Source organism: Larimichthys crocea, chromosome XXIII, assembly GCF_000972845.2.
Source record: "Larimichthys crocea isolate SSNF chromosome XXIII, L_crocea_2.0, whole genome shotgun sequence".
Classification (NCBI taxonomy): domain Eukaryota; kingdom Metazoa; phylum Chordata; class Actinopteri; family Sciaenidae; genus Larimichthys; species Larimichthys crocea.
The window spans coordinates 9,990,199-10,017,106 of NC_040033.1; the positions used below are offsets into that span (position 1 = coordinate 9,990,199).

General features: G+C 38.6%; 1 protein-coding gene across 1 annotated transcript in view; it reads right to left on the reverse strand.

The window, feature by feature from the left end:
• Positions 1–8,008: 8,008 nt before the first annotated feature.
• Positions 8,009–26,908, reverse strand: part of vipr1b (vasoactive intestinal peptide receptor 1b) — a 48,153-nt gene continuing 29,253 nt past the window's right edge. Inside the window, exons 6-13 of the mRNA XM_010753044.3 lie at positions 24,216–24,348; positions 17,384–17,537; positions 17,200–17,260; positions 17,024–17,096; positions 14,183–14,274; positions 13,441–13,570; positions 12,192–12,233; positions 8,009–10,943 (exon numbers count right to left, since the gene is read on the reverse strand). Coding sequence (XP_010751346.2) covers positions 10,752–10,943; positions 12,192–12,233; positions 13,441–13,570; positions 14,183–14,274; positions 17,024–17,096; positions 17,200–17,260; positions 17,384–17,537; positions 24,216–24,348 — 877 coding nt within the window. The 3' untranslated portion in view covers positions 8,009–10,751. The remainder of the gene's footprint in view (positions 10,944–12,191; positions 12,234–13,440; positions 13,571–14,182; positions 14,275–17,023; positions 17,097–17,199; positions 17,261–17,383; positions 17,538–24,215; positions 24,349–26,908) is intronic.

The following is a 26,908-nucleotide window of genomic DNA, read 5'->3' on the forward strand; positions in this document are numbered from 1 at the left end:
GTTTGTCAGCATTTTCATGCATATTGAGGAAGGTTACTTGAGGTTGCAAATTGAACATGCTCCCTGGTGCTCATAGTGGCATTATAAATCCACATTGCCATGGGTTCTGCTACAGTGCATCTAAATTAAAGCATCAGCTTCAGCGATCCTCATTTGTAAGGATTAACCTCTTTTATCCTAATTGGCAGAAGCTCCTGTAGTTGAGAAGCTGCCCTCTATCCCTTAACAAATAGGCTTAGTGGCATGTGTGGTCCGACTGAAATGTTTACGGCTCACATTTCTCTCTTCTCAGAAATGTCACCTGCTCTGTGTAATAATAGAATACGTAGCAAACGACTTTTACAGATGATTTAATCCAGTGCTACCTTTTATATTTCCATTTATATTTGTACAGGTGATATATTCTAATGTTTCCATCACATATGATGGTTACTGCACACACACACACACACACACACAGACACTGGGCTATTTCCTGTCACTGACTGACAGTTGCTGACAGGGATTCAATCTGCATCCACATCAGTCAAACATTTGGCAATAGCTGACCTGTAGCTATAGATCTGACAGTAGAGGCTAATGTTGTAATAACATTTTACATAAAGAGGTCACAGCCATCAGCCATCCTTTTTGATATATATATATATATATATATATACTTTTTTGATCCCTTAAGGGGAAATTCTTTTTGCACTCAAGTTACTTTACATGCATTTTACCTGTAAATACAACACACAAAGGCTTCATTGACTGCAAGTGTGGAGAGATGGTGGTTTGCAAATTATTGCATTCTGTTCTCATGTTTTACACAGAATCCCAGCTCTTTTTTAAATCCGGTTATTGTAAGTAATGTAACATATGATGGCATGTAAGTCAGTGACTTGGCTTCATAAAGGTCACAAACAGTGTCCTCCTGTGCGAAAGTCCTGTTTGACCGTATTCACCCCAGCTGCCTCCACGTGCTCTTTAAACTACGTCGCCTAACTTAAACAACACATCAGAACATTACATCAGATTAGAAATGACGACTGAGGGGTACTGACAGCCTCATGGCACGTTCTGACAAAGGTTGAAGCTATACTGTGTAGCAACAACAACCTTATTCAGAAGGTCAAACCTCCTCTCTGATATTTTAATGTGATGGCAGGGAGTGTTTTGGAGTACTCTCCAAGACTGTATGAAATTACTTTGAGCCGTGGTAGATTTAATCAAGGTGAGTCACTCTGGCACCCACTCATCTATTTAATCTTTGTCTCAGGTTCAGTGCCCATGCCACATCCTGGCAGCCTACACCGAGCATTTCCCATTAACTCTAAACTCATCATTCATCGATCTTGCACAGTGCCGTGACTGTAGCTCTCTCTACAATATCAAAAAATATGATTAAATATGAAATTATTATTATTATCAGACAGTTCTCTCTCTGCTTCAAAAGCAGTGGGCACAGGTTTAAGAACTGGTATTAATAACTGATTTATCTCTGCGGCAAGCCTTAAGTTATTTTTTGACCACTTTGTGGAAACGAAACACAATTTACAATCGACATGATTTGTATTTATATAGCAAACTTTGAGAGTTGCTGACACATCTGGCAGATATAGAGCAACGTTGACTTGAAGTCCGTTCACTCTTTTAGATCTGTTTTTGACCATGCCAATCACCAACTTTGCCTATCTACAGGAAATTCACTCCAACTACTGGAGGAAATATCTGACTCTTTAGCTCCACATTTCCTAATTGCCATTTTGTGCTGGGCAGGTAGCTTAACAACACTCAGGAGAGCAGTGAGACTGAACCTATCAGCAATGAGGGATGTAAAACCAAAACAAAGAGCTAAAAGACACTAGCAAACTAATAGAGCCTGAATTGGGTGATAATGTTAAGTAATATTCTTCTTACATACCCTGTAGTATATGCAGTCATTTAAACCACATTGATTAGGCCAATAGCAGGTTTCATTTTCTTTGAGTCATTTATATTAATTATGACAAATAATTGAAATGAAATGATGAGTTTCCTGTTTCAAGTCATCAACCCAGAAACCTTTACAGTTCTGCATTCTTGAGATTCCCACTGTGTGCTTTCATGTAGCAGAAATAATGGCTAAGCTTTTACATTCATACCATGTTACCACTGTGATGTGCTGATTCCCAGTCTGGTATTCCAGACCTTCAGGCTATAGCCTACAGTATGTCCCTTATGCTTATTAGTATGTTCAACAATTCATAGACCCACAGTCTTTGATGTTCCCTGCTCACTGGCTTGACTGAACCAAAGCATGAAACCAAAGAAAAATCAAATTATAAACTTGTGAGTCTCCTGCTTTCTTGTCTCAACAGTACAGTGTAGATGTACAAGTTGTTCCTGCTTACAAGTGGATTTGTGAGTGTAATTGATCCAAAGAGATACAATACAGTTTATAAATCAGATTTTAGACGTGATCTCAGTGCAAAGGCTGAGTTTCTGTAGCTGTTCTAAAGCTTCTAATCTATACCTATCAGCGCACAGAGGGTTTGATTGCAGACAGGTATATACTGAGTAAACAAAAGGTAACTTTAACTTATTGAACAGACTGGCAAACACAAAATAACAAAAAGGCGGCTAGGGAGTCCAAAAAGAACAAAAAGTCCAACAATCCAATCCAATCAACACAAGTCCAACAGAACTGAGGAAAGTTAAGGAGCATCAATATGAACATGGAGAGAAGCATAAAGATGGAACACATGACCTGACATGGTGGAAATCCATGACGGAGAAGGTGTTGACCATCACACTATATCCATCCATCCATCCATCCATCCATCCATCCATCCATCCATCCACAAGTCGCTAACTTATCACAGGGCACATAGAGACAAACAACCATTCACATTCACGCCTACAGAAAATTTAGAGTCACTAAAATTAAGTGCATGTCTTTGGACTGTGGGAGGAACCCGGAGTACCCGGAGAGAACCCACGCAGACACAGGGAGAACATGCAAACTCGACACAGAAAGGCCCCAGCCGAGGTTCGAACCAGGAACCTTCTTCCGTTACACTATATGATGTGTGATATTCATGTTACATTATTTGAATAAGTGGGATAACTTATAGCCTAGAGAGAGAGAGAGAGAGAGAAACGTATGGACGACCCACAAACAGTTCATCAAAGTTTTTATGCTAAAGGAGATGAGAAAGGAAGCAGTGTAGCAGATTTCCTTAACATTCAGACAATTTGAACAGCTCTTATCATCACTGCTGCGTAAATAATTCCGGATTATTTAATTTAGTTAGGAACCTTCCTCAGCAAAAACAGACAATTCGTCTGCACCCTGACACCAAGGAACACAGGAACTAAATACACAAGTGAAGGCATGACAACAAGATACACAATGTCACCACAGCATCCATTTGGCTGTTCAGGTTTGGGACAAATTACATAATTCATGTGATTAATTAGTATTCTTCTTCATAATATTTACAATTGTTGATTTTAATTTGGATTATTTTGAATCTTTTCTCTAAACGTCCCAGAGATCGGTGGTGTGGAAAACATACATACATTTTATATATGGAGAGTATTGAAACTGTCATCCTTATTATTTATCGAAAGTATATACTGTAGACTTTCTTTGATTTTTATTTGAGCACAGACTTTTTCGTTTATGTCCTGTTGAGCTGTGCTGTTTCATTTGCCTGTTCTGATGTTTTCAGTCAAACCTCAATATCATTTTTTTAAAGAAAATACTTCCATAATTAAATCGATTTATTGCTTTTGCTTTTCATCTAAGCCTTCCCCGCTCTTATGTAATTCAGAGAACACAGAGATGGCCTGAAATTGAAACTGACTCTGCTATCAGTCCAACACTAACAGCTCCTTTGAGAACTATCTACTGTATAAAACTGCAGCTCACGGACATTAGAGGCAATCAGATGAAAGCAAAGTCAAGGTTATTTTCAGAAGTCTGTTCAACATCATTATTTTAGGACTCAAGCAGTTCACTGATATGAGTTGCATTAGCTATATTAATTATGATAGATTCAATTACAATACTGTATATAGGCGCTGCCATACACAGCATCGTGTAGTATCTGTTGTGTGTTGTATTTGTTGTGCATGGATGTACATCCATTTTCCTTAACATGGTCACAGGGCCTATCCAAGCTGGCATTAGATAAGAGGCAGAGGGGGGGGGTTCACCCTGGACAAGTCGCCACTTCAGCACAGGGCTGACACATAGAGACAAACAACCATTCACACATGCATGCACAACCTACAGGCAATTCAGAGTCACCAATTAACCTGCATGTCTTTGGGTACAGTGTTCCATACAGATTCGAACCAGGACTGCCCTGCACCAGCGCATAGATATCATTTTTTTTAATGTTGTTTGTTTCAATTAAATATGGACTTTCAGTATTTTGCACATCATCACATCTTGTTTCTGGTCATATTTTTCACAACGTGCCAACCTTGTGCAAAAACTCTCTCAGCCAAACCAGCCCAGACGGAAACACAATACAATCACTTCACCCAGACCAGGCGGCATGCTTTTAAAGACTATATGAGTCATATTTTTTCCTAAATGAATCATGTATTTAAGTCGATCAAGCATCCTGACATTGTATAAATGCGTGGAACAATTTCCCAACTGGTGTTTACACCCTAGTTAAACAAGAGCGTGGTTTTCTATAGTGTGTGTTGGCCATGACAGATCACCTTACATACTAAATGTAAGTGCATATGTTAGAAGAATTGCTTTCTAATAGACTGTGGTGTGTATTAATCATGACTGAGTGTACTTTAAAAAGCAAGATGAAAGAGCAGCGTGACGACAATGCACTGTTAAGAGCAAAGAAAGGAAAAAAAACCATCTCTTTAAGGCTGAAAACAAAAGCAAGAGAACATCTTATACATTTGTAATGGAAAACAGTTATAAGGTGTGGACATAAATCTTATATTTCTTATGTTAAATATGAAAGATAAGTTCAGGATGTCATCCTCAACTTCCTAAACTTGTTTTTGTCTCTATGTGTATAATATCTACATAATGTATAGTGCTATTCCATACCATTTCACAATTGTTTTGTATACTGTGTGTTCATAAACTATAAAACTGAGCAGAATATCTTTTGGCTGGTCCTGGTGGGGCAGTCCAGGACAACTTTATTCTTTTATATCAGTTAGTATTGGGTGATAATGGTGGTGGGCATGCTAATGGGTGAAATGTTCATGAAGTTCAAGGTAATTCAGATTGTTTTAACATTCTCTGTCATATGCAAATAAAAAGATCAAAGCTGATCGAGACATCGTCCCCGAAAGTCTTTGTGTGGAACAAGTCAAGCTTTTGTCATCATTCATTCATTCGTGTAGCTGCGGTAGCTGCATTACATTGGAGCAAAATCCTGACCTGAGAGGTCATAGAATCAATACAAATACTTATTCCTCCAGCTCTGTCTCCAAAAAAGCGGTCAGACCTCTGATGTTCATCAGCATGACTCCAGGACAGACATCAGATCAGATCATATTTGACAGACAACTTCTCTTTGAATTAACATTCAGGTCCTCGGGGGTGGTGCGGAGGACGGCAAAGGTAATCAAAGCAGCCTCTTAGCCGTTTGGACAGAGCTCACTTATTTGCTCAATGGCTCGCCTTTGTCAAACTTTGCTTTATTTGTCATATGAATATTTAACCGGTGTCATGAATATTAAACAATGCTTAAAGGCAAGACACCTGTCTCACATTTTGAAAGTCACCAAGAATCTGAAAATAACTTCATCCATCCTCTGTCTGCATCCCACTGTCTGTTTTATGTATTCTGACAGCGAGAGCCTATAAAAAAATCTCAGAATCTTATATTTCAAAGCTATCTGACATGTTATATATATGCAGACAGGGGAATAATCAAATGCATAATTTGATTTCAGACAAAGAATATTTCTATATATTTGACAGGTATACTTCAACACATGAGCCTTAGGGTCAGTGTTTTTAATCATATATATTTTTAATATTTCGTGCAACAACCTTCAGCCCTGAAAATCCCTCTATTTACAATCATTACAATTCTCATGAATAGTAATATGCATGCTCATTCCACTTTGTGCATAGAGCTAATGAAACATTACACCCAAGAGCAGCTGATCTGAGACAGCAGGCATGGCAGGGCGTGTTTATTAATCTTTTTACGGCACACAGCGTCTTGGCTTGGCTAAATTTGCTCCTCTTCATGGTGCTGAGCACAGCAAGAGGTCCGCTCCGCTCAAAGGCGAGCGAGTGAACCAATAAACCTGAGGGACAACACAGGGATTAACTCAAATAGCTGGAGTTTCATTACACCAAAGCAAACTCAGCGGGTCAGTCATACCTGTCAAATATTGTAACTGAAGTGCAACTGGCACAGTGAGGAACTGGAGAGTTGCTTTGATTTCTGACTGGTGGAAAATTCATACCCATTACCCAGTGGACCAAGAAGTACTGAGATCATTAAGTAAAAGTAAGAAGTAAGAAATACTGCAGTATAAAATGGTAGTAAAACAACTGTTAAACTAAAGTTTTAGTCAAAAGTGTCAAATCTAATCTAATCTATAGAAACTAAAGGAGTGAACTGTACATTATACTTCTCTGAAATCTGTAAAATGTCTCCAAATTGTGCTCAAGAGCATTACTAATGTAAAGGTACGTTAATCAATACCATTTGTTTCGTTTGGGTAAAACTATTTATGGATGCCAAGATTTGAAAATACTCTTTCAGGCAAAAGTCTTTAATTTTGCTTAAGTAGAGCAAGTAAAGCAGTAAAATGTATTTGTTAATATGCAGGACATGTTGTTAATTTGGACCATAAATTAAATATATTCACATATATAACTGAAGCTTGTCCTGTGTCTGATCTTATGACTGAATGTTAGGCCCGTTACAGTGCTGTGTATTAAAAAAACAAACCATCGACTGCGTTAGAGAAAAATTAATAACTTATATTGAGTTATTGTTCCGTGTTTGTCCTTGAAACCAGACATTGTAATTAATTTGGGAGTGATAAACGAGTCCAGCCCTGTATTTTTAATTTTACATTTTTAATTGTGCCTTTAAAAAACTCTCGCAATAACGCTTCAGTGGTGTTTAAAAGTCGGTGTTGCCGCCTCGCGTGGTGCAAAAAGTCAAACTACTTGTACTGTTTGTTTCAATTATAGCAATCATCATTTTTATGATTTCATTAATGTTTTAAGTAAACCTTCATAGAGATGTAGTAGTAGTAGTAAAAGGTACAATATGTCCCTGACATGTAGTGGAGATCAAATATAAATATTCTTTTACCTTGCATCATTGAATTATATGCGCTGAAAGCTCTTCAAAAAGTATTTTCTACGTTTTCTGGCACTGTTGTCTTTAAGGACATTGTGACCTGTAGCAGCACATGTGAAATAGTACAGTCATTAATTCCTTTCCGTGAGCTAGAGAGGATGTTTCCAACCTTTTTAGCTGTCTGTTACAACCACATTGTTTCCTAAAGAACCCAATGTGCTGCTTTCTAATGATATTACACATTCGTATCAGCTGGAACATCAAGCTGTGTGCTTGCATCCTTAACACACCGAAATTTGATCAAGTCATCTTCTGTTTCTGAGCTAAACATAACCTGCGTGCAAGTTGTTGATGGAGGCATCAGCTGTAAAATATGAATATTTAAATGCAGACCTACGTGCAGCTTGTTCAATGCGATTTTTTTTTTCACTGACAGGGATTAGCGTATTTGCATGAATAACTTGAGTCTGAAGCTTAGTGAGCATCCATGAGAGTGAAATATAAAAATGAATCATCTCTAGGCCCTTGCAAAGCAAAGAGCACTTACTTAAAATAATCTTCAATTAGGCAAAAAGATGTTACACGTAGCAATCATTGAGGATATTGCAACAATTAATCGTGGACTGAAGGTATAAACACTTAAACCAAAGTTTCACCTTCACATAAAACCAATCTCCATCTTGTATATTGCTAAATAATTTATTTCATACAGTTTGAGTGGAACAAGGTCAAAAGTCCTCATTGGTCAAATACAATGTTCAACACATTTAACAATGAAAATAATCATAGACCAAAAAACAATTATTGTGAAACAAAAATGTGTACACAAATGTGAACGTAAGCTAATAAATACTTGCAGCTTCACAATAGTATGCATTGCACCAGTGTCACACAGTATTGCAATAACAACAAACCAAAACTCTTAAATATACACAACACAATATCCAGTTTGCAAATGAACAAATCTATATTACACATAGTCCAATACTGAATACTTACTATAAGTGCACAGAGTCATCATTGGTTCAATATCACTTTTTCAAATATTATCTCACTGAATACAAAACAGCCATGCCAGGTTGTCAAAAACACTAAATACCTATAGCAACAGTTGTGACTGGATTTGAAAACTCAGTTTGTTTCGTCAGTATGTACAAATCCATTGACATTCACTATTATGAGAGGTACATTGGCAACTTCACACAATTACAATTATTGACAACAGAAGCCGGGGATAATAATAAGTCTTTAAGGGAATAGTTTGACATTTATAGATGATATCTGTATGCTAAACATGATGCTACAGTAGCTGTTCGCTTAGCCTCAGGACAAAGACTGTGGAGAAACAGTTAGTCAATGGAAAAGAAATTTGATATTTGATACATTTGTGGGGGAAAAAGTGCGGAGGAGAAGTTATGTACTGGATTATTATTTTTTTTGTGCAGGAGCAGTAAGCATCCCTAAATCTCAGCTGGCTCCCTGTGAACCTCACAGTGATGACAACAAGAAACAGATATAAAATATTAATTAGTGAGACGCTGACAGGTGGATTTTGGTATTTTTGAGCAGAGCTGTTATCGGCTCCCCCTAGCTTCTAGTCTTGGAATGGACAAATGTGAGTGGTATGAATGTTCGCAATTCCCAAGATGTAGCACTATGCATTCACTAAAAACACTCCATACAAAGGCCTTTACTGTCAGATTTTTTTTGTGTTCTATGCTGATGCTTTAAATCAGTGGTGGTTGAAGCTGGACCTTCTGGATGTTTCCTCTTGCATGGACATGCAAGTGACTTTCAAGTCTTAACGTCGTAAGCTGAAAAGTATGATGATAGGATCATTGTGACAGGGCCAGTCATCCTTGTCACCTTGTTTTGCTTTACATACCGCCTCCAACTGACTTGTCACATTCACAACTCCTCCAGTGGAGAAGTTTGAACCTGACACGTCGACGGAGAATTCAGAACATAATATTTCAAAATGGAGGATTTAGGAGTTCAAGCTCCAGTCAGTCTACCAAAGCATCACAGCGGAAGCGTCTCTGTATACGTCTGAGGACTTATGCTCAACACTGACCCACAGAGCGCTACATAAACAAGCTTGTATGAGAGAATTCTGCGTTCTTGGCGAGACTAAATCACGCATGTTGCAATAATGTGAACGAACAACAATTACAGTGATACATTACTGACATTGTAGCCACGATACAATCTGTATGGCACAACAATACATAGCAATCCATTTTCTTTACACTGTATACTTGCACTGTACATTGTCAAATGACTCCATTCAAGTAAATGTAAACATTCAAGGACTGAACTGCTTAAAGGCATTTCCTCTCCAGAGTTGCTGTGCAGCACGACTGCAAGCGAAAAGATTTGATTGAAAGTGTCGCTTCAAAACACTGAAACCAGGCACTCATCAGAGATCGGAGCAAAACTGCCTCTAGAGTTCCTCAAATAGTAAAAAAAAATAAAAATAAAATTCAGGCTCAGAATTAAAGGAAAAGAGAGGGAAGGTTGTAAAAGGGAAGGCGAAGGGCAATCAGTCTCTCATGAGAGTGATAGTGCAGAGAAGGGCATTTGTACTCCAGACCCATCATTGTGAATCAGTATCACACTGGTCACCCAGTCTGAATCTAAAGTTTGCTGCTGGTTATCAGCCAGTTGTTTTTTTTCTTTTTCTGTTCCTGCACAGTGAGGAAAAAACAAAATGTTGCACACTGTTTTGTTCTTTTGAAATTTTTCTCTGCCTTAAAAACACATTTTCCATCACCACTCACATCCAGCGCTCAAAGAAAACAAAAAAAAACTTCTTTAATGCATTTCTGGTACATTTATTTGCCTGTGATGGCACTTCACACGCTGTAACAATATAAATAATGGGATTTCCTGCTTAGAAAAAACAGCTCATTTCCTTCTGTCGGCTGTGTTTTTGCACCAGCCTCGTTCATTTGGAGCTGCAGGAATCCACTAAGTGATTTTTAATCAGCACATAATTACATCAGATTGCGGGTCTGCTGCTGCAGTTCACATTTGGATCCTTCACCTAACCCCGTTAATATGTGACACTTTGCATTACCGGGTGTCTGAGCACACAAAGAACTTAATAACAATTGACCAAATGATCAATAATGATATAACCCACAAATTCACCTGTACATGTGCGCTGAATCGTGAAAGACAAAAAAAAAAATGAATGGTTCCCATTTAAATGTGCAAAAGCTGTGCTTGTGAAGAAAAGCGCTCGTGTCTCTGTCACCTAAACTTACTTTAAACAAAAAAAATAGTTAGTTGATTACAGTCACACCGTGTTCTCTCATCACTTTCCTTCGCCCCACATCACACTAACGCAGAGTGATTTTTTTTTTTATCCCCGAGCTCACATACACTGTGATTTTCCCGCCTAATGTTTGGCATGAGAGTGTTTTTGTACAGCACGTACGCCTGTATCACAGTTTGCGTGAGTCATATGCTAGACAGGTCATCGTGACAGGTGGATGAGTCTCTGCGTGTTTTCGGGCTGCATCGAGTCAACATGGTGATCTGAGTGCTGAAGTTGTTGCTGCTGCCAATAGACGGATGTTGGTATTTGGTGTCAGAGCCCATGTATCTCTGCAGGTGCCACCTCCGCCACTTCCTCTTGATCTCTCCTTGAACCTACAATGGATCAGAGCGATAACTCTCTCATACAGCCTGCGGTAAAATGAAAATACACGGCAAACTGAATAAAATCAATAAATCATTTCACCATATATTCTCATTTTACTGTATGCCGTGGCATCCCTTAAAACATTAACGGAAAATACGATTTGCATGCGAGGTGAACTAGTGGGGGCTCTAATGCAATATTAAATCAGGAGCTTTGAACTCCCTCACTGCGTTACCTTAGCAACACTGACCCAATAACCCATAACTATGCCCCATACATATCATAATATGTCCAACATAAAGAAATGCTCAACCACAAGTTATTGTTCCATATTGTTGGAACTCTATACAAACATACAGGCTCTGTCATTATTACAGGATCTGTACTTTTCTTCACTTTCTGTACTCCAGCATTGGTGAACTGTCATTGTCGGGAACTTAACCCATATATCTGTGATTCTTCAGTAGCCCCTCCATGTGGGTTTTGAGAGACTTTCTCAAGCCCTTGCTGTTACTTTACTGTTACGGTAGCATTTTGTACCTGTGGAATACGTTGTACCATAATTACCTAAGAGGTACACCAGGATGATGACCATATAACTAATAGGTGTTATATTATTAAAACTTAGTGAACTTTTGACACTGTAACTATTGTTTTATAGGTAGAGGTGATGAAGAGGCAGGTATTTTTCTGTGGTTATTTTCATGTCCTTGATTTTGTTTTGAAAATGTGTATGAAAATTACTGTCATTTCTGTGGATGTTGACATCACATTTCATGTGTTTTGTTGCCACTGTGTGACCAACAATGAACACAATTCCAGGAACATGTAGCGTTCTTGAGGCTGCGGTAATTTAAAAGCCAATGCTTTACACTTCGCAAAAGAACACCTGAAAATTACGCCAGATTAAAATTCAGGCTGCATCGTGTCAAGCCTTACCATCCAGCCCATCACTGTGATTCAATCTGGCCCAGCACTGGGAACATAACTAATGTGTCCACAGAGAACCTCTGCAGACATGACTGAATAGCTCTCTGCCTCTCTATGCTTTTTACAGCCCTCTCACCCTGCAGGCAGGACGCAGAAAATATGCCATGAGGGGGTCCAAGGGAGGATGGACGGCTGCAGCTACCAACGCTGGTGACTCATACTTACTTGTGCATGCCACAGAAACACTATATACTATATTTTCTGAGAATTACCACAGCACTGTGGGCTATCTTTGGGTGTGGATCTTTAAGTAGGGGAATACCTACCTCTCCATTGAGGAAACAGTAAAGGACTGCAACAACAAAGCCCTAAATGGGAAGAAAAACACATATAGCAGCGTGTGAGATTTGAAGTGAGAGTGAATGTTTATCCTGACTTTAAAACAATTTGCTCATCTATGAATCACACAAATAGTTTACATTGACAAAAAAAGTACTATGACTAGTTTACAGTAATTAGAAAAAGAGGGAAAGATGAGAGGAATGTGCTGGAAAGGTTTCCTTGGTATTCAAGCCAGTCTGTATTGCAGCTGTGGTATCTGGCTGCATTCTCCATCATTCCTCATTATGTGATGAGCAGAAATAACTCTGGGGTTTAAAAACGGTAACACTGCCGCTGAATCAGCCAACAAAGTGTCTGGAGACCTGCCACGGTTTCCTGCGAGGGCTTCTTCAATAGAAAACATTCACAGGTCGGGACTGAAAGGATGCCAAATCATTACTTTGGACCTCGAATGAAGTTTAAAATAGAACGTTAAGAAAAGAATGTGTAAGTGTTGTTTAACTTACTGGAAAACAAGGCATCAAATGCAAATTATTCAGTGTAGAATTTGTAAAATATAAGATGTGTACATGTTTTGATGTGGAATGGAGGGCAACAGGAAGTCTAGCACTAGGAGTCGGCCTTCCTTCCTGCATTGAGACACATCTGAGAGCAGCTCAGGCCTTTATTTGGCGATTGATTTGGTTAGATCCATTTTTAAATCATTTAAATGCATGATTTTAATATTGAAACTGTAACAGTGTGAGATATATTTCTTTGGCTCATAGTATTTGTTACATAAAATGCTTTGGTGAGGGACTAACACTTGGAGTGATTGTTTAGACACATCAGCCAAGAAACAGGTACGCTCAAGCAGTGCAGAGATATTTTAAAATAGTTTTTAGTCCCTTAACATAATATTAACATTCTGAATATAGACTCCAGTCACCTCCATGTCTCCAAGAGGGGATTGTGTTTCAGTTTAGCAAGGTACATTACTTACACGTCTTATAAAATTATTTCTTGTAAAGTTTCTTTGGTATATTAATGTGCTTCTGTTTCTTTTAGTTTTCCAACATTCTTTTATTTATTAGAATTTCGTTTGTTTTTAACTTATCACCTAAATGGGCCATTTTTGTGGAGTTTTCTGCGATATTAAGCTTGCTGTTTGAGTAGGTAAATTGAGTGTTGCTGAACAGTCTATAAAAAGGGGAGGGAAGCAGATTTATAATCGCTAAAAAGCTGATATCACACCTGAAATGACCCCAAGATCAAGTCGAAAACTAGCCGCAGTTCAGTCTTCACTTGTTCTGGGATGAATGCAAACACAATGAAGTTGATCCCAAACAAAGGAATCAAAAGCAGAGTGGATTTTGCCAGTCTCCTGAAACAACAAAGCAAAACAGATTCAAATGTCCTCCAATGAAACCAATTTTCAATCTGTCTCTATGAACGGCAATAATAAAATGCGACCGTGGAGTACTTTTCATTTTACATTTCAGCTCAGGGGACCAGAGATGGGAAAAAACGCCATTAAAAGTGTCAGTGGGAAAATAGCTCATGCATTATGGCTGGCTTATGAGACGCTCTCCGTCACAGGAAAAGCTCTACAGTATATCTCTGCATAGAGCAGCTGCCAGGATGAGCTGAGTGCCATGAGTTTCTTTTCTGAAGTCGAAAAGGATTGGTCATCCCCGCATTTCTCTGAGCAAGGAAGTTAAAATTGCTCAGCGGAGGCTAAAAAGGGAGAGAAATAAAAAAAATTACAGCATCGATTGTACCCACAGAAATATGTGCATCTCGCTCTCTGCTCTCTGTGTTTATTCAAGATAATCTTTGTTTCTCTTTGTTAACTTTCAGAGAACGTGGGTGGAATTCAGCCCAAGACAGAAAGTGTTATAGTGGTGACTATTTTTCACAATGTCCTCACAGAGATTGACGATATTTCACCTTATGAATAATAGAAATGTACGAAATGAAAAAGATAGATACTCACGAGTACTGGTTGGACTCATTTCTTCCAATATCTGGGCAGTTGATTTTCTGTCGAAGTATTCGTATGATGCAAATGAACAGAATAAAGTTCATCTGTGGAGGATAAAGACAGTTTAATGACATATAGATGACAGAAATATTACATCATAAGATAAATCTTCCAGATAGGAAAAAAAAGTTTGTTCCAAAATTGCTTCTGCATGTTTTTAGTGTTTTATGTAATGGATTTTGGGAAATGAAATTCTCCTCATAACAGAAGCATAATGCTGAATTTCATCTTCCTCTGATTGGATTGTGCTGCTGCCCTGTGGCAAAATTAGCATTTTCTAAATTGTTAATTTGTGTTGGACCTCTGAAACGCCAACACTTCCCACACACACACACATCATGATGCACTCACAAACATCACTCAGCTACTGCAGAGAGGAAGAAACAGACAGATCTGATAGCCAGGCTGCTGATCCTGATCCTAAAGTGAAAGAACAGAACTAAACCCGCTGAGGAAAGACTGACAATGTCGGTCAGTAGAGGAGGAGGACATTATCTAAAACAAAAACAACAACTTGTTTTTGTTTTGTTCATCCATCTTCTTTATTTGGATCCCCATTGGCTGCCATTAAAATAAGATACTCCTCCTGGGCTCCGGATACAAATAATGTTTATAAAAATCTGGTGTAGTAGACAGGTTCCTGGATGAAACTGATTTTGTAGTTTTCTCAAAAGACACAACCAACTAAACTCAAAAACACTCGCAATTGTCCACATAATATAATTAGTGCCAAATAAAGTACCAAATAGTTCTTTCAGGCATGAACATTCTTTGAACACAATTTGTGTTAGTCCCATATACATATATAAATATGGATTTATACCAGTCCAGCTGTCATGAAAATGTTTTTTGTACCAGACTGTAAACATGTGTATTTCTGCTGTGAAGTTGCTCATTTTATTGTGGGAGTTCATGGAGATTGACAGTTTTTGGCACTTCCACATTGGCTTCAGTTCTTCTCATTACTTATCATACTCCACTGTAGTTTCTTGAGCCCTGTTTGTTGACCTCATCCTTACCCTGCCTTTCATATCTCTCTGTCAGTATCGTCATTTCTCACTCGCACAGTGACACACACACACACACACACACACACACACACACACACACACACACTCACACACACACAAACACACAGACTTCCAATCCTCGTCTGTTTTTCTTACTAGAGAAGTGGTTCAATCTATGCGTGATCTGAGGTGAAAGTATCACACCTGAGCCTTTTCTGTTTCTTTCTGGCTGTTCACTCTCTTGCTTCGAGTTATGAGAGAAAAATATTAAGCAATATTATGAATACACCCAGCCAGTTAGCTGAGCTAAACTGGTTCTATGCCAATGTCTAAAAATTATAATTTGTGGTTTCACAAAGGAGTTTTGTTGTCATGTAACCATGGTGGAAAACGTATTTGAAGGAATTTTAAATGACATATGTGTTAATTAGAGATGAATGTTTTAGGCTAAGCAGATGTTGACTAACTGTAGCTTCATATTGTATGGTTTACTGTATAGAAATGAGTGCTACCTCTTAATATGGTGCATCTGAACTATTGCTTTAGAGACTCATCAGAAGGCAGTCAGCCTAATTTAGCAGGGGAAACAGCTAACTTGGTTTTTACAAGTACAAGTGCAATACACCAATATTACTGTTAGAGGGGCAATATATAAGATTTATACAGTAGTTCAGAATTATAGTTCATGAATGAATGTTCTTGATTAAACATTAGAGAATTAACTAACTTCACCAACAGAATGTGAAGACTTTACAGCTATGGCCTAATGTCAAGTCTGTGCATTGTTTTGCAGAGATAGCTACTGATATTAGCGTGCCATCCAGTCAGTTTCCATAAACGTATTTTTCATGTGCAGTTTGAAGTATCTCATTAACAATGTTTGATGGAAATGGCAAAAATTTGTTGTCCTACGCAAAACCCCAACCGTGCTACGCACTACAGTACTCAGCAGATCAGCTGTTTAAAAAACACAAGCACACACCATCTTTGAAACCTTTAGAAAGGTTGATTTTAAGTTTGATCTCACAACTTTCTGACCCAGACTGAACCAGTCTTATACGCAGGACTATAAAAGTTCTACAGTTAGTGCCAAGGGAAAAGGCAGTCCAGGGCAATGTAAAGTGGTGAAAACAGTCCTAACATAGCATATATTTGAACCAATATTGATTTTTTTTGTGCTGGATCCTATTATGTGGGTAACTGCTGACCCTATCCGTGTATTGGTAATACACTGACTATGGATGAGTACCTCATACAACTACAGTTCAAAAGACCCAAAGTATCCCTTTGATTAACTCATGACTTCTTTTAATCCCTACATAAATAAGAAATAATCACAAGGGGTCGTTCCTCACTTGAACCTCTGTATGCATCTGTTTACAGATGTTTCTGTAGATGCTAATACTGTGCTCAAAATGAAATGAAAAGATAAAATGGATGATGAAGAAGAAGATGATGATGACCTGTCAGAAAAGACAAAACACTGGTGATTATCCTGCAGACTTTCCAAAGTGAGACAAGAAATTGGAGCTCGTATCAACGTCTCAGCTGTGTTGACATACAGTGCAATACTAAGGATAAGGTGGAGTTTAAAACCCTTTACATGAATTACGCTGACAGATAAGTCTAAGGTGGACTGATCATAACTGACATTTTCTCTCTCCCTGGCAATTAGTTTTGCCCCAGAAAAACCTGACTTTAGAGTGTCGACAGCTCAAGGAGCATACATGTTGATGTAATACAATTTGAGTGATCAAAAAGTACTCAAGGCTTGTAAACTTACCAGGATTGACGCCAAAATAGGGGTTTTAATGATCCACCAGGACACATCAGTGTTCTCAATTATATCCCAGCACCTGGTGAAGAACAAAAACAATACTCAAACAAATCAAAGTAAAACCTGACCTAGATGAAATACTGGATTCCGGTCTGGCTGCAGTCCTATAGAGTTTTTCTTACCCCACATCATTATAGTAGGCTTTAGCAATGCTCCAAGCTGTGATGAAAACCGTTGGACCTCCTAGGGACGTAAAAAAAAGATGTAAAAGTGCACAGCAAGGTTATTACACAGCCTATAGATCACCTCACGTATGAGGTCTCAACTCGGGGGAGCTGAAAAGGTATTTAAGAAAGGCATTCTCACCCCAGCCGATAAGGATGTAAGCCCAAAAGTACTTCCTCTCGGAGAAGAAAGAGACGGCCAACAATGCGTGGAGATAAAGGCCTTCCACCAGCAGCCAGAAGAAACTGGCCATTATACAGTACTGGAAGAACACAATCACTACCTTGCAGCCAACCTGTTAAGGGACACAAAAGTATAAATCAACAATCCTGCAAAAGGAACAAGATTACCATGTAGATATTGCAGTGCAATGTCATTGCATATAGAGCAGAATTGAATTTGGAAAATGGATGAATGCATTTGTTGATTTTCTTTTTGTGCAGACAGCCTATATTCAAACTTTTTCAAACTTTTTGCTTTGTGATTTGCCCAGTTATATACCCACAAATACCTTCATTTCTAAATGTTTCTATCAGACAGCAAGTACAAAGAGTGCCATTAACAAGAATGCTTTATATAATAAGCATCCAAAGTGCAGTTTCATCAAACAAAACCCACCTCTGAGGCATCAGTGAATTATAAAAAAAAAATGAAGAAGGTTATTCTGCATGACAGAAGTGAAAAATTGTCATTTTTATAGTCTTATATTAACAGCTTTATTTCCTCAAATATGTCTAAGAAAGAAGATTTCTCCAGGCGCAGTTTAAATGAAGCAGAATGATGAATACAACGTCAGTGAGTACAACAGATGACTGTAATTTGAATATGTGGCGCTTCCTTGAACTAGTTCACTGGGGATATAATTATTTCTAATTTAAATCTGTACTAAAAAGTAAGTTTAAATAGCCTGTTGGCTTTTTTATTGGTTAATTTATTATTTATTATGCTTTATAGGTCAGTTATAACCATTAATAAGAATAATCTTTAGGCCCTTTGGTATATCCTCCTAGAGCATGACACAATATGTCTTTTCACAGTAGCAGGAACCAAAATTCACTTGTTACAAAAAGAACTTATTAAAATCTATAACTGCAGACTTAAATTTACATTACATTCATTCATTATATTCACCAGAGATGCACTTGCTGTTTAATGAACTCTAAGTACTCTAATGTTTGTCCCAGACGTAAATTAGAAGAGAGGTAATTTTATGTCTAATTCATATTTATATATCTGTTGCAGAAGCCTTGCGTTTTACTGTGATGATGTTCTCGGATTAATATTAATGCTACATTAAATGTGTGTGTGGTATTTTAGTGCTGTAGATGTTTAAAGGATGAGCTAATTTCATCTACTTTAAATACCATTGTACAGTTTAATGTAAAACAATGCATCATATTCTACAAAATGATCATTTGGTGTCCACACATCTATGAAAATCCAACCTTTCATGAGCTCAGGTAATCAAAAGAGGGTTTTCTTTTAAAGACCAAAAAGAAGAAGAGGAAGAAGAAATTCCAGTTCAAAAGGTATGAACAATAATGAAGTAACTAGAGGAGTAGAGGTATAAAGTTACATAAAAATGGAAATACTAAAGTACAGTACACGGTACTGTACTTTAGTATTTATACTTCATACTTCATTTATACCTCAAAATACAGTACTTGAGCAGATATACATTCCACAGGTGTATGCAGTATGTATTTTGCACTAATTATAAACACCCCAGTGATATAAGCAAAGCAGGCAGTTGGCAACATATAAGCTTCATCTCTCTCCAACCAGGAAACAAAACCAGCAAAGTGCAGAAATGTTCCAGCAGATATTTCAGTGAGCGGCAGGACAAAAGAGGAGCACTGAAACAACCACGCAGGATGTATCAACCAGCTCTATTCAAGTTGGCTGACAGCACAACAGCGCAACACTTCCATGAGGACGGGTGATTTCATTCAAAATTCAGCTCCCGCTGAACGCACAACTATAAAAGGTTCATTTTCCTAATGGTGTGGGTGGGCTGTGCTGATGCGTGTAGCTCTGTCGCTCTATCGCAGCCTCCTCATTTCACAGGAACCACACTTTCACTGTGTAGGTCCAAGGCTGTCTCTGTGAAGCCACATACAAGCTTGTTATTGGAATGATCGTCCCAGAGAGGCTACGAGAAGGGCATCATGCACATGAGAAAAACCAATGCTGTACCCACTTTAAAAATGACCCTGTGAGAGTGAATGCGTTGAGCACTTTAGCAGATGTAGTAGATGTGAAACATGGGATGAATTGGGCGGAGGATGAAAAGGACAGACTGTGATTAGGAATGGACTGAAGCACAGTATGGAGACAATGGATGGAGACAATGGGATAATAGGGCAGAGAGGTAAAGACAACACAAATGTAATGCAATTCTTTATTAAAGAATGATATGCTATATGATATGAGTTTTTATGAACAGTTCTTAAGGTGTGTTCTGGAAATCTCCATTTACCTGCGTAGACATTAAGTTTAAGAGGAAGGCTGGGTTGATTTTTTTAAATTTTATTAAAGCTCTGGATACCTCTTCTACAGGTGATATTAGGATGGTCTGCAGAACCACTCCTAAACTCCTCAAGAAATCATCTTTTGGCAGCGGCTCTGCTCCTTAATAAACGTCTGGTGAGTTGTTGAATCAAAAACAACCTGAGCTACTAGTGTAAAATTTACACATCACTGACAAATTCACCTTCCTGTGTTTGTTTTCTAGGATCAATTTGTACATGGAGATAAAGTTTCAGACAGCTCATTAAAGCAGCTGGCAGGGAAGCTGACAGAGATTTGGTAGCATATACTGTATAAATTGATTCCCACTTGGCATGTTGAGGGAAGAAAATGGACCCAGATGGGCTGTCTGAACCTTTCTGCTAGTACTAATGCGTGCAAATCAGTACAAATTGTTTGCCATTTTAAAAAGCCTGCATATGGATGAATGATGCCACACACACACACACACACACACACAGACATTACAAACACACAGGTAGCTTTAATAATGCATTAGTTATAAGCTTTCCTACAGCGATTATTTCATGAATGAATCTAATCTGTCACTATAGCAAACATCCAACTGTAGAAGAAGGGTAATGAACCGAGCACGCAGAACACCTACACACACACAAAGCGACAGAGGCTGAGCCAACAGGAAGTAATGCCGTGGTCCGGATGAGCACTGCAGCTCCAAACCTCTCTCTATAATGTCTTTTTCAGCATGACAGCAGCTGGCTCCTCTCAACCCACTAGTTCCATTAACACAATGGAGCCATCCAGATAATAGTAAATACACTCAGAGGGTCTCGCCGTGTGGCCATATCATGTAACATAAACCTCATGTTCGCAGGCATAACTGTGGCCTCGGGGGCCTGTGGATTGCAGTCCACATGTGGTGGTGGTGAGAGCTGACGGCGAGACATCCAAACATTGCAGTTTGATTTAATTCTAAGCATAAATGTCTTGTAAGCATGACTTGATTTAAGTGCAGTGTTGAGCGATGGGCTTAACATCGTCAGCTGAGAATAGTTTTGTGTTATACGAGTTGTATTTCAGGTGAACAACTGCTATGAAATTTGAATTTATTAGTTTGGAACTGAACATCTGGTTCTCACAATTCAAATTCAGTTATTTTGTTATTATTACCTGACCTATTTTTTAATTTTCTAAAAAATAATTTACCATGACCTTTTTCCTATATGATGATTGCATAATTAAACAACATATTTTCTCAAATATATTCAATGGTAGCCCTTTGTGCAGGATTTTAAATTAGAATCCTGTGATGCAGTGAGAAATGTAGACTAGCAGGCATTATATACACATTTGTGATTTGGGGTCTATAGGTGTGATTGACAGTTGCAGCTGCCCCAGACACCGGTAGCAGTTGAGACAGATGTGGGGAGATTAATTAAATCAGTGCAAATTAATGCAGAAATCACATGATGGAAATTAAATCAGTGCAAATTAATGCAGAAATCACATGATGGAAGTGTTATTTCCATCGAGTCTAATACAACAATGACTGTTTTATAAAATAAAAATAATAAAAACAAAGCAGCTGTTGTTGCCGTGGCATGTCAGTGGCAGCTGCAGCACACAGCGGCAGCAGTTTAGAGATTAATTAAGAAAACTTAGCAAATTAATGCATTCTTTTTCTAAAATAAAACTAAAAACAAATGCCCATAACAGCAGCAGTTGCCGTGGCACACACACACAGACACACACACGTAGGTTGCTGATTGACCGAAGAGGCGTCCTGCATATCTGTGCTTGATTTCTCTGCCTCAAGATATTTGTAACAGAAAATTGAAATTGAATTGTGAGAATGTTCAGTTCCAAACTAAAAAATTTAATTTCAAATTACAATTCAGATTCAGCTTCTCAATGCAAAATGCAAATTGAACAATACATATTCAAATATAAATGATTCAAATTCAGTGTCTGGTGGCACATATTTCAGCCCATATTGGGGACGTCAGTCAGGTTTGAAATATTCAGTAATTGTCTTTTTGTTGTGAATTACTCACAACCTTGAGGAAAGATGGCGCTCGGGTTAACAAACCATATCAAAATATTTCATTACGACCCATAAAAGTAAATCCTTTTGAGCTTCTCCCAGTCAAAAATACAAGAAAATTACATAACCTGTTTATTCTAACATTATCATATGCTATCAGGTTGGAAAAGTGACTCCTGAAGACATTGCACTCAAGACCCTAACCCTAACTCTAACCCAAGAAATCTGGCACATAATGTAAAATCTTAACTTACCACTACAGTTTTCATACACTGCTGGACAAAGCCAGGCTTGCTGTTTCCCTCTGTTCATAGTCTATCTGTCTCCTGAATGTAGCTCGAAATTTAAAAGGTCAAAATGTTTTCGTCTCATTTACATTCTCATCTACTCTCGTCAATAAAGTATATTTCCCAAAATGTCTTGAACTTAGTTGGCCTCCATCCTAATTAATCTGTTACAGCATGTAAGCATTTTTGGTCTTTGAACTAAGTGCACATTCGCAGTAAACACCAAACTAATTAAATAGGGTCTCAAAATATACAAGATTCCAAATGAAAACACACTGTCAAATGTATTTTTCAAGTGCAAATGATCCCATTCTGTACATATCTTGGTTGCATTTTTGGCCTTTAAGCTTTATTTGACAGAGACAGCTAAACAGTGACAGCAATGTGGAGAGAGAGAGAGATAGGGAATGACATGCGGGAAAGAACCACAGGTCGGATTTGAACCCTGGGACGCTACGGCAAGGACTGAGCCTTTGTACCTGGGGCTAAACGACACCCTCGTTTCAATATGCATTAATTGTTCATTACAACCTTTGAAAGGCCCAAGCATCGACAGCTCCAGCTGCTCTGCCTAGATGTGTGGTAGAATCAATAAAACTATGGGTACGGCTACGGTAGCTGTACAGTGACTGCTCCTGTTAACAATAGCTGCGAAAGCATCATTAAGCTGCTCGCCTGTGTCTATCAGATATGACAGATATGTTATTAATAACACCACAGGAAGTGAGGAAATCAGTGTCGTCAACACAACAAGCACAGCCATGTCTGCAGCCACGATCATGGCCAAATCTATGCCACCCCATGGAGTCATAATCACAGCTGCAGTCCATCTCAATCAGCCCCAGCAACTGTCAGCACTAGGTTAAGTAGCTCTGCTAGCTGTCTACATACCTGCAATGATACAGACTTGGGCCTGAGCCAGCCACAGCTGAGTGTGCGCCCATGCTGCGGTCCCCCACCGGCGCCAGTCTAACACACTTAATATTATATCATGATACGGCTCAGCCCTTCTGTGTGAATCGGAGATAATGCAAAACAAAGTAACGCAAAGTCATTTCTCTGTACACAAGTCTGAAGATATCTGTGTGCAGGCTGTTTCACAGTTTGGGCCCAAACAAAAGGCTGCCTGTCCAAAAAGTCTTTGTCTTAACTTTTGGTGTATTTAAGCGTCGTCATGTTCGCTGACGTGCCGGGCACTAAACACGAAGAAACAGAGTTAAATACTAAAACAGAGAAGGAGAAGATGTTAAAATGGATGTGATGTGCTCTATTTTACATGCTGCAGAATGAACGTACTGTTTATTTTAAATTATGATTTAAAATATGAATATCCAATTAGCATGGCTGGATTAACCTGCTCACAGCCCCCTGCAGGGCCCCCAATCAAACCCAGCAGTTCTTCTATTCTGAAATACCATCTTTCTATTTGATTAATCACATTTTATTATTTTAGAAATATGCAGCACACAAAACATTAGTAATTAGGGTCTTAAAACTAGTTTCTGATACAGGGACGCTCTGCAAGACAGGGCCCAAGGTCAGGTAATAAATTGGGACCTGGCTACTTATTATGTCGGTCGATATTAAAGTGCCGCATGCTCCCAAACAAAATTAAAAACACAGTAAGCCAGGAGTTTCTGAGCCCTCGGGGCAGTTTCCCAGTTGGTAATCCCATCTTGCTGATTGGCCTCAAAAGTCCAGTAACGGTCAGGCTCTGATAAACAGTTCCCACAAATAATGCAACAGAGCAGTAAAACTGAATCGCAAGAAATAGAAGTTTACTCACGCCTGAAGCTCATATGTCCTACAAACATTGATCAAATGATACTAATCTCTACCATGACTTGATTCTGTCTTCGTAATAATGAAAGTGGTTGTTTGACAGAACCACTTATGTTCCCTCCATGTCTCCTGTCAAACAACAGCACTACAGAAATCCATCTTTTCGTGCCCGTCCGAGACCTCTCACTCGATGGTTTCATGTGGATAATTAGTCTACCAGCTCTGCATCACGTCTGCACACCCCGAGTGTCTACCTGCTGAGCTTCTTAGAGAGTCTGACTTCCTTAGGGTTCAAGGACACAAAGAACTCCTGAGTCGTTCATCTCAAAACACCCACAGCAAACAACAGCGTCTCGGATAATTAACTCACAGAGCCTGAGGAGCAGTTGTCCACCTCCCCGACCTCGTAGAGGACAACATCCTTGATGAACACAGCGATGGCCTTCAGGATGAATGACACAAATAGATGCATGTGGATGTAGTTCCTTGTGCAGTGCAGCTTTCTAGAAAGAGATACAAGGATACAGATCAAAACAAAGACACACATTAATCAGTGTCCTTGGAGTTAATAGTTTAAAATAACAGCAAATCACAGACTGACTCATAATTAAGTTCATTAGTTCCTTTTATCGCTGTGCGGTGGATGTGTTTTGGAGCACAATAAGAAGCTTTTTATGGTCCTTCACCCATTTTGCAAAAAAAAAAAAAAAAAGACAAGATGAATGACTAATCAGAAACGTTTTGAAACCTTCGAGCATCAATTTTTGATTCTTGATTTCCTGATTAGATCATGATACTTGAGAAGATTAAATGATTAAATGCCCGCTGTTGTGTCAAGTCTGCCATTAGCTCAGATAATTTGTTTATGCCGGCAATGCTTGTTAACAGGTTCGGGGGAAATATTCAGCTGTGATGCAGCACACGCCTAAATCACTTAATATCCCCTTGGGAATCATTAAAGTCTCATCTGACCTCATTTCACAGCCAGGAGAGCTTGTTAACATTCTGTCACAGCTGTTTAAAATGACAATTGTTATATGTTGTTATCCAAACTGTGTCCTGACTCTATGCTGCTGTGTGCAGTGTGGACTAGAAAACAAGACGTGTAAACAGATTTATGAATCAGATTACAAGAAATAAATAGCTATAAAGATGTTTCATGATAACCGATGTTCTTTTAACCCTCTGGTGCTTTCAGGGTTGTACACACATGTCCACACAGCCTCTGATGGCATCAAAAACAACAAATGGTCTTCCATACAGACGATAAGACTTTTGGGGTGATTTGATTTGAAATGTATCCATCTATGTTAAAAGAGAAATTACAGGTTGGTGTAAGATGTAGAAAGATAAAATAGACTTTAATGGGGAAATTTGCTGTAAATTTATAGTAACTTACCTTATGTGTATACCATAGCATATAGTTCCTTTTCTAACTGACTCAACCTGAGCAAAAATAAATCTCATCTCGCAGTTCTGTGTTTTAGATGACTGTGTTTTTGTTTACAGCGGTGCTCTTTTTCAGTTAAAGTTTAGTTTAATTCACTTTATTCACAAATTTACAGTACATACATTGTGCAACCACAAATTTTGATTTGATTTTGAAGTAATACAAAAGTATTCAGATTAGAAAACATTTCTGCAACTCAGTGGATTATGTTTCTGATTACCAAAGAACCCATTTATTCAGTAACTGACTTATTATTGTTTATATTGCAGACAACAGACAACCAGGCAAACATGCCACACGTCTACAGCACACTAATCTGCTACATTCATGCTAAGGCACCTATGTCTGGAAAAGCAGCACTGACGTCAGAGAGAGACAATGCTCAAATAAAGGCTGGAGCCACCTCAGGAACACACGCCTTTGCATGCCGGTAAACATGAGATGAATGAAACCAAGTCACGATGAGAAAGTACTCACTGCCGCACTATTCTCAAAAAGTAATCATCCTCCATCCTCCATCCATCCTCAGCCTCTGTTAAAATCATGATTTTCATTTTCCAGCAGTAACTAGTGAAGTTTGCATTGAGTAACAGAAGTTAGTGTGACGGATGACTTATTTAAGGTTTTCAGGAGATCATGTAAACCTCCACAAATGTGACAGACTGTCACATTTTTTTTGCTCCCAACCTGTAATCTATGCTGTCTGTTAGAAACAGGTGTGACTCTCCCCATCTCGCCAACCCTCATTAATACCCCTCACTGTACTGCACTCCACAGCTACCTTCACCTCCCACTGCCCTGTCATAACTCTCCTTCAGGCTCAAACCTGTTGGTTGCCATGATTTCTTTCACACACTTTTTTTTTAGCAGCCTGACCTTGGCCAGTCTAGTTGCACCGGATGAGCAAAAAGGTGAACAAAACTCTCAGGTGGACACACTTTCACACCCAGTGCAGGTCTTTATGGGAAAACATGAAAAGTATCTCTGATCTGTGACTAACACAGTATTACACAGTCGTGGCAGGGCTATATTGAAGACATATGAAAACTGGTCGCAAAAAAGCAATAAGGGGAAAAAAGCGCGGAGGGTACGGAAACACTTATGTCGCATCACATTACATGTTGCATCACTTTACTTTGGATATGAATTCAAGGAAATGAAATGAGCACACAGGAGTGTAACAAGTAGAGTGATTTCTAGGGCTATTTGTGCACTCGTGGGTTTTTTTTTTTGCAGCAGCAGCAGCAGAGCAAATAGCATTTTTTTTACATTGTTTTCAGCAACAAAATGCACTACAAAAGAGTAAATAAAAAGAATAAATATATATTTCCATCTATTTAAGCTGTTTCCTCTTCTGCTTGTAACATTCTTAAGTGTTAAAGTTAAAGCTTGAAGAAGAGAAATTGCATGAAAAGTGTTAGCTGGATATTTAAGTTTGTATCATTACAGTATTAGTACTGTATTTTCATTTACAGGATTATTACTGTTTTTTTTTTTTACAAAGACCACTATGAGGCTGAGTCGCCTCCCACTGTGACACGTAAGTCCAAAGAAAATGCAATGTCAGGTCATTAGGTTTATGACGTTTATTAACCAAAATGACAACAAACTGA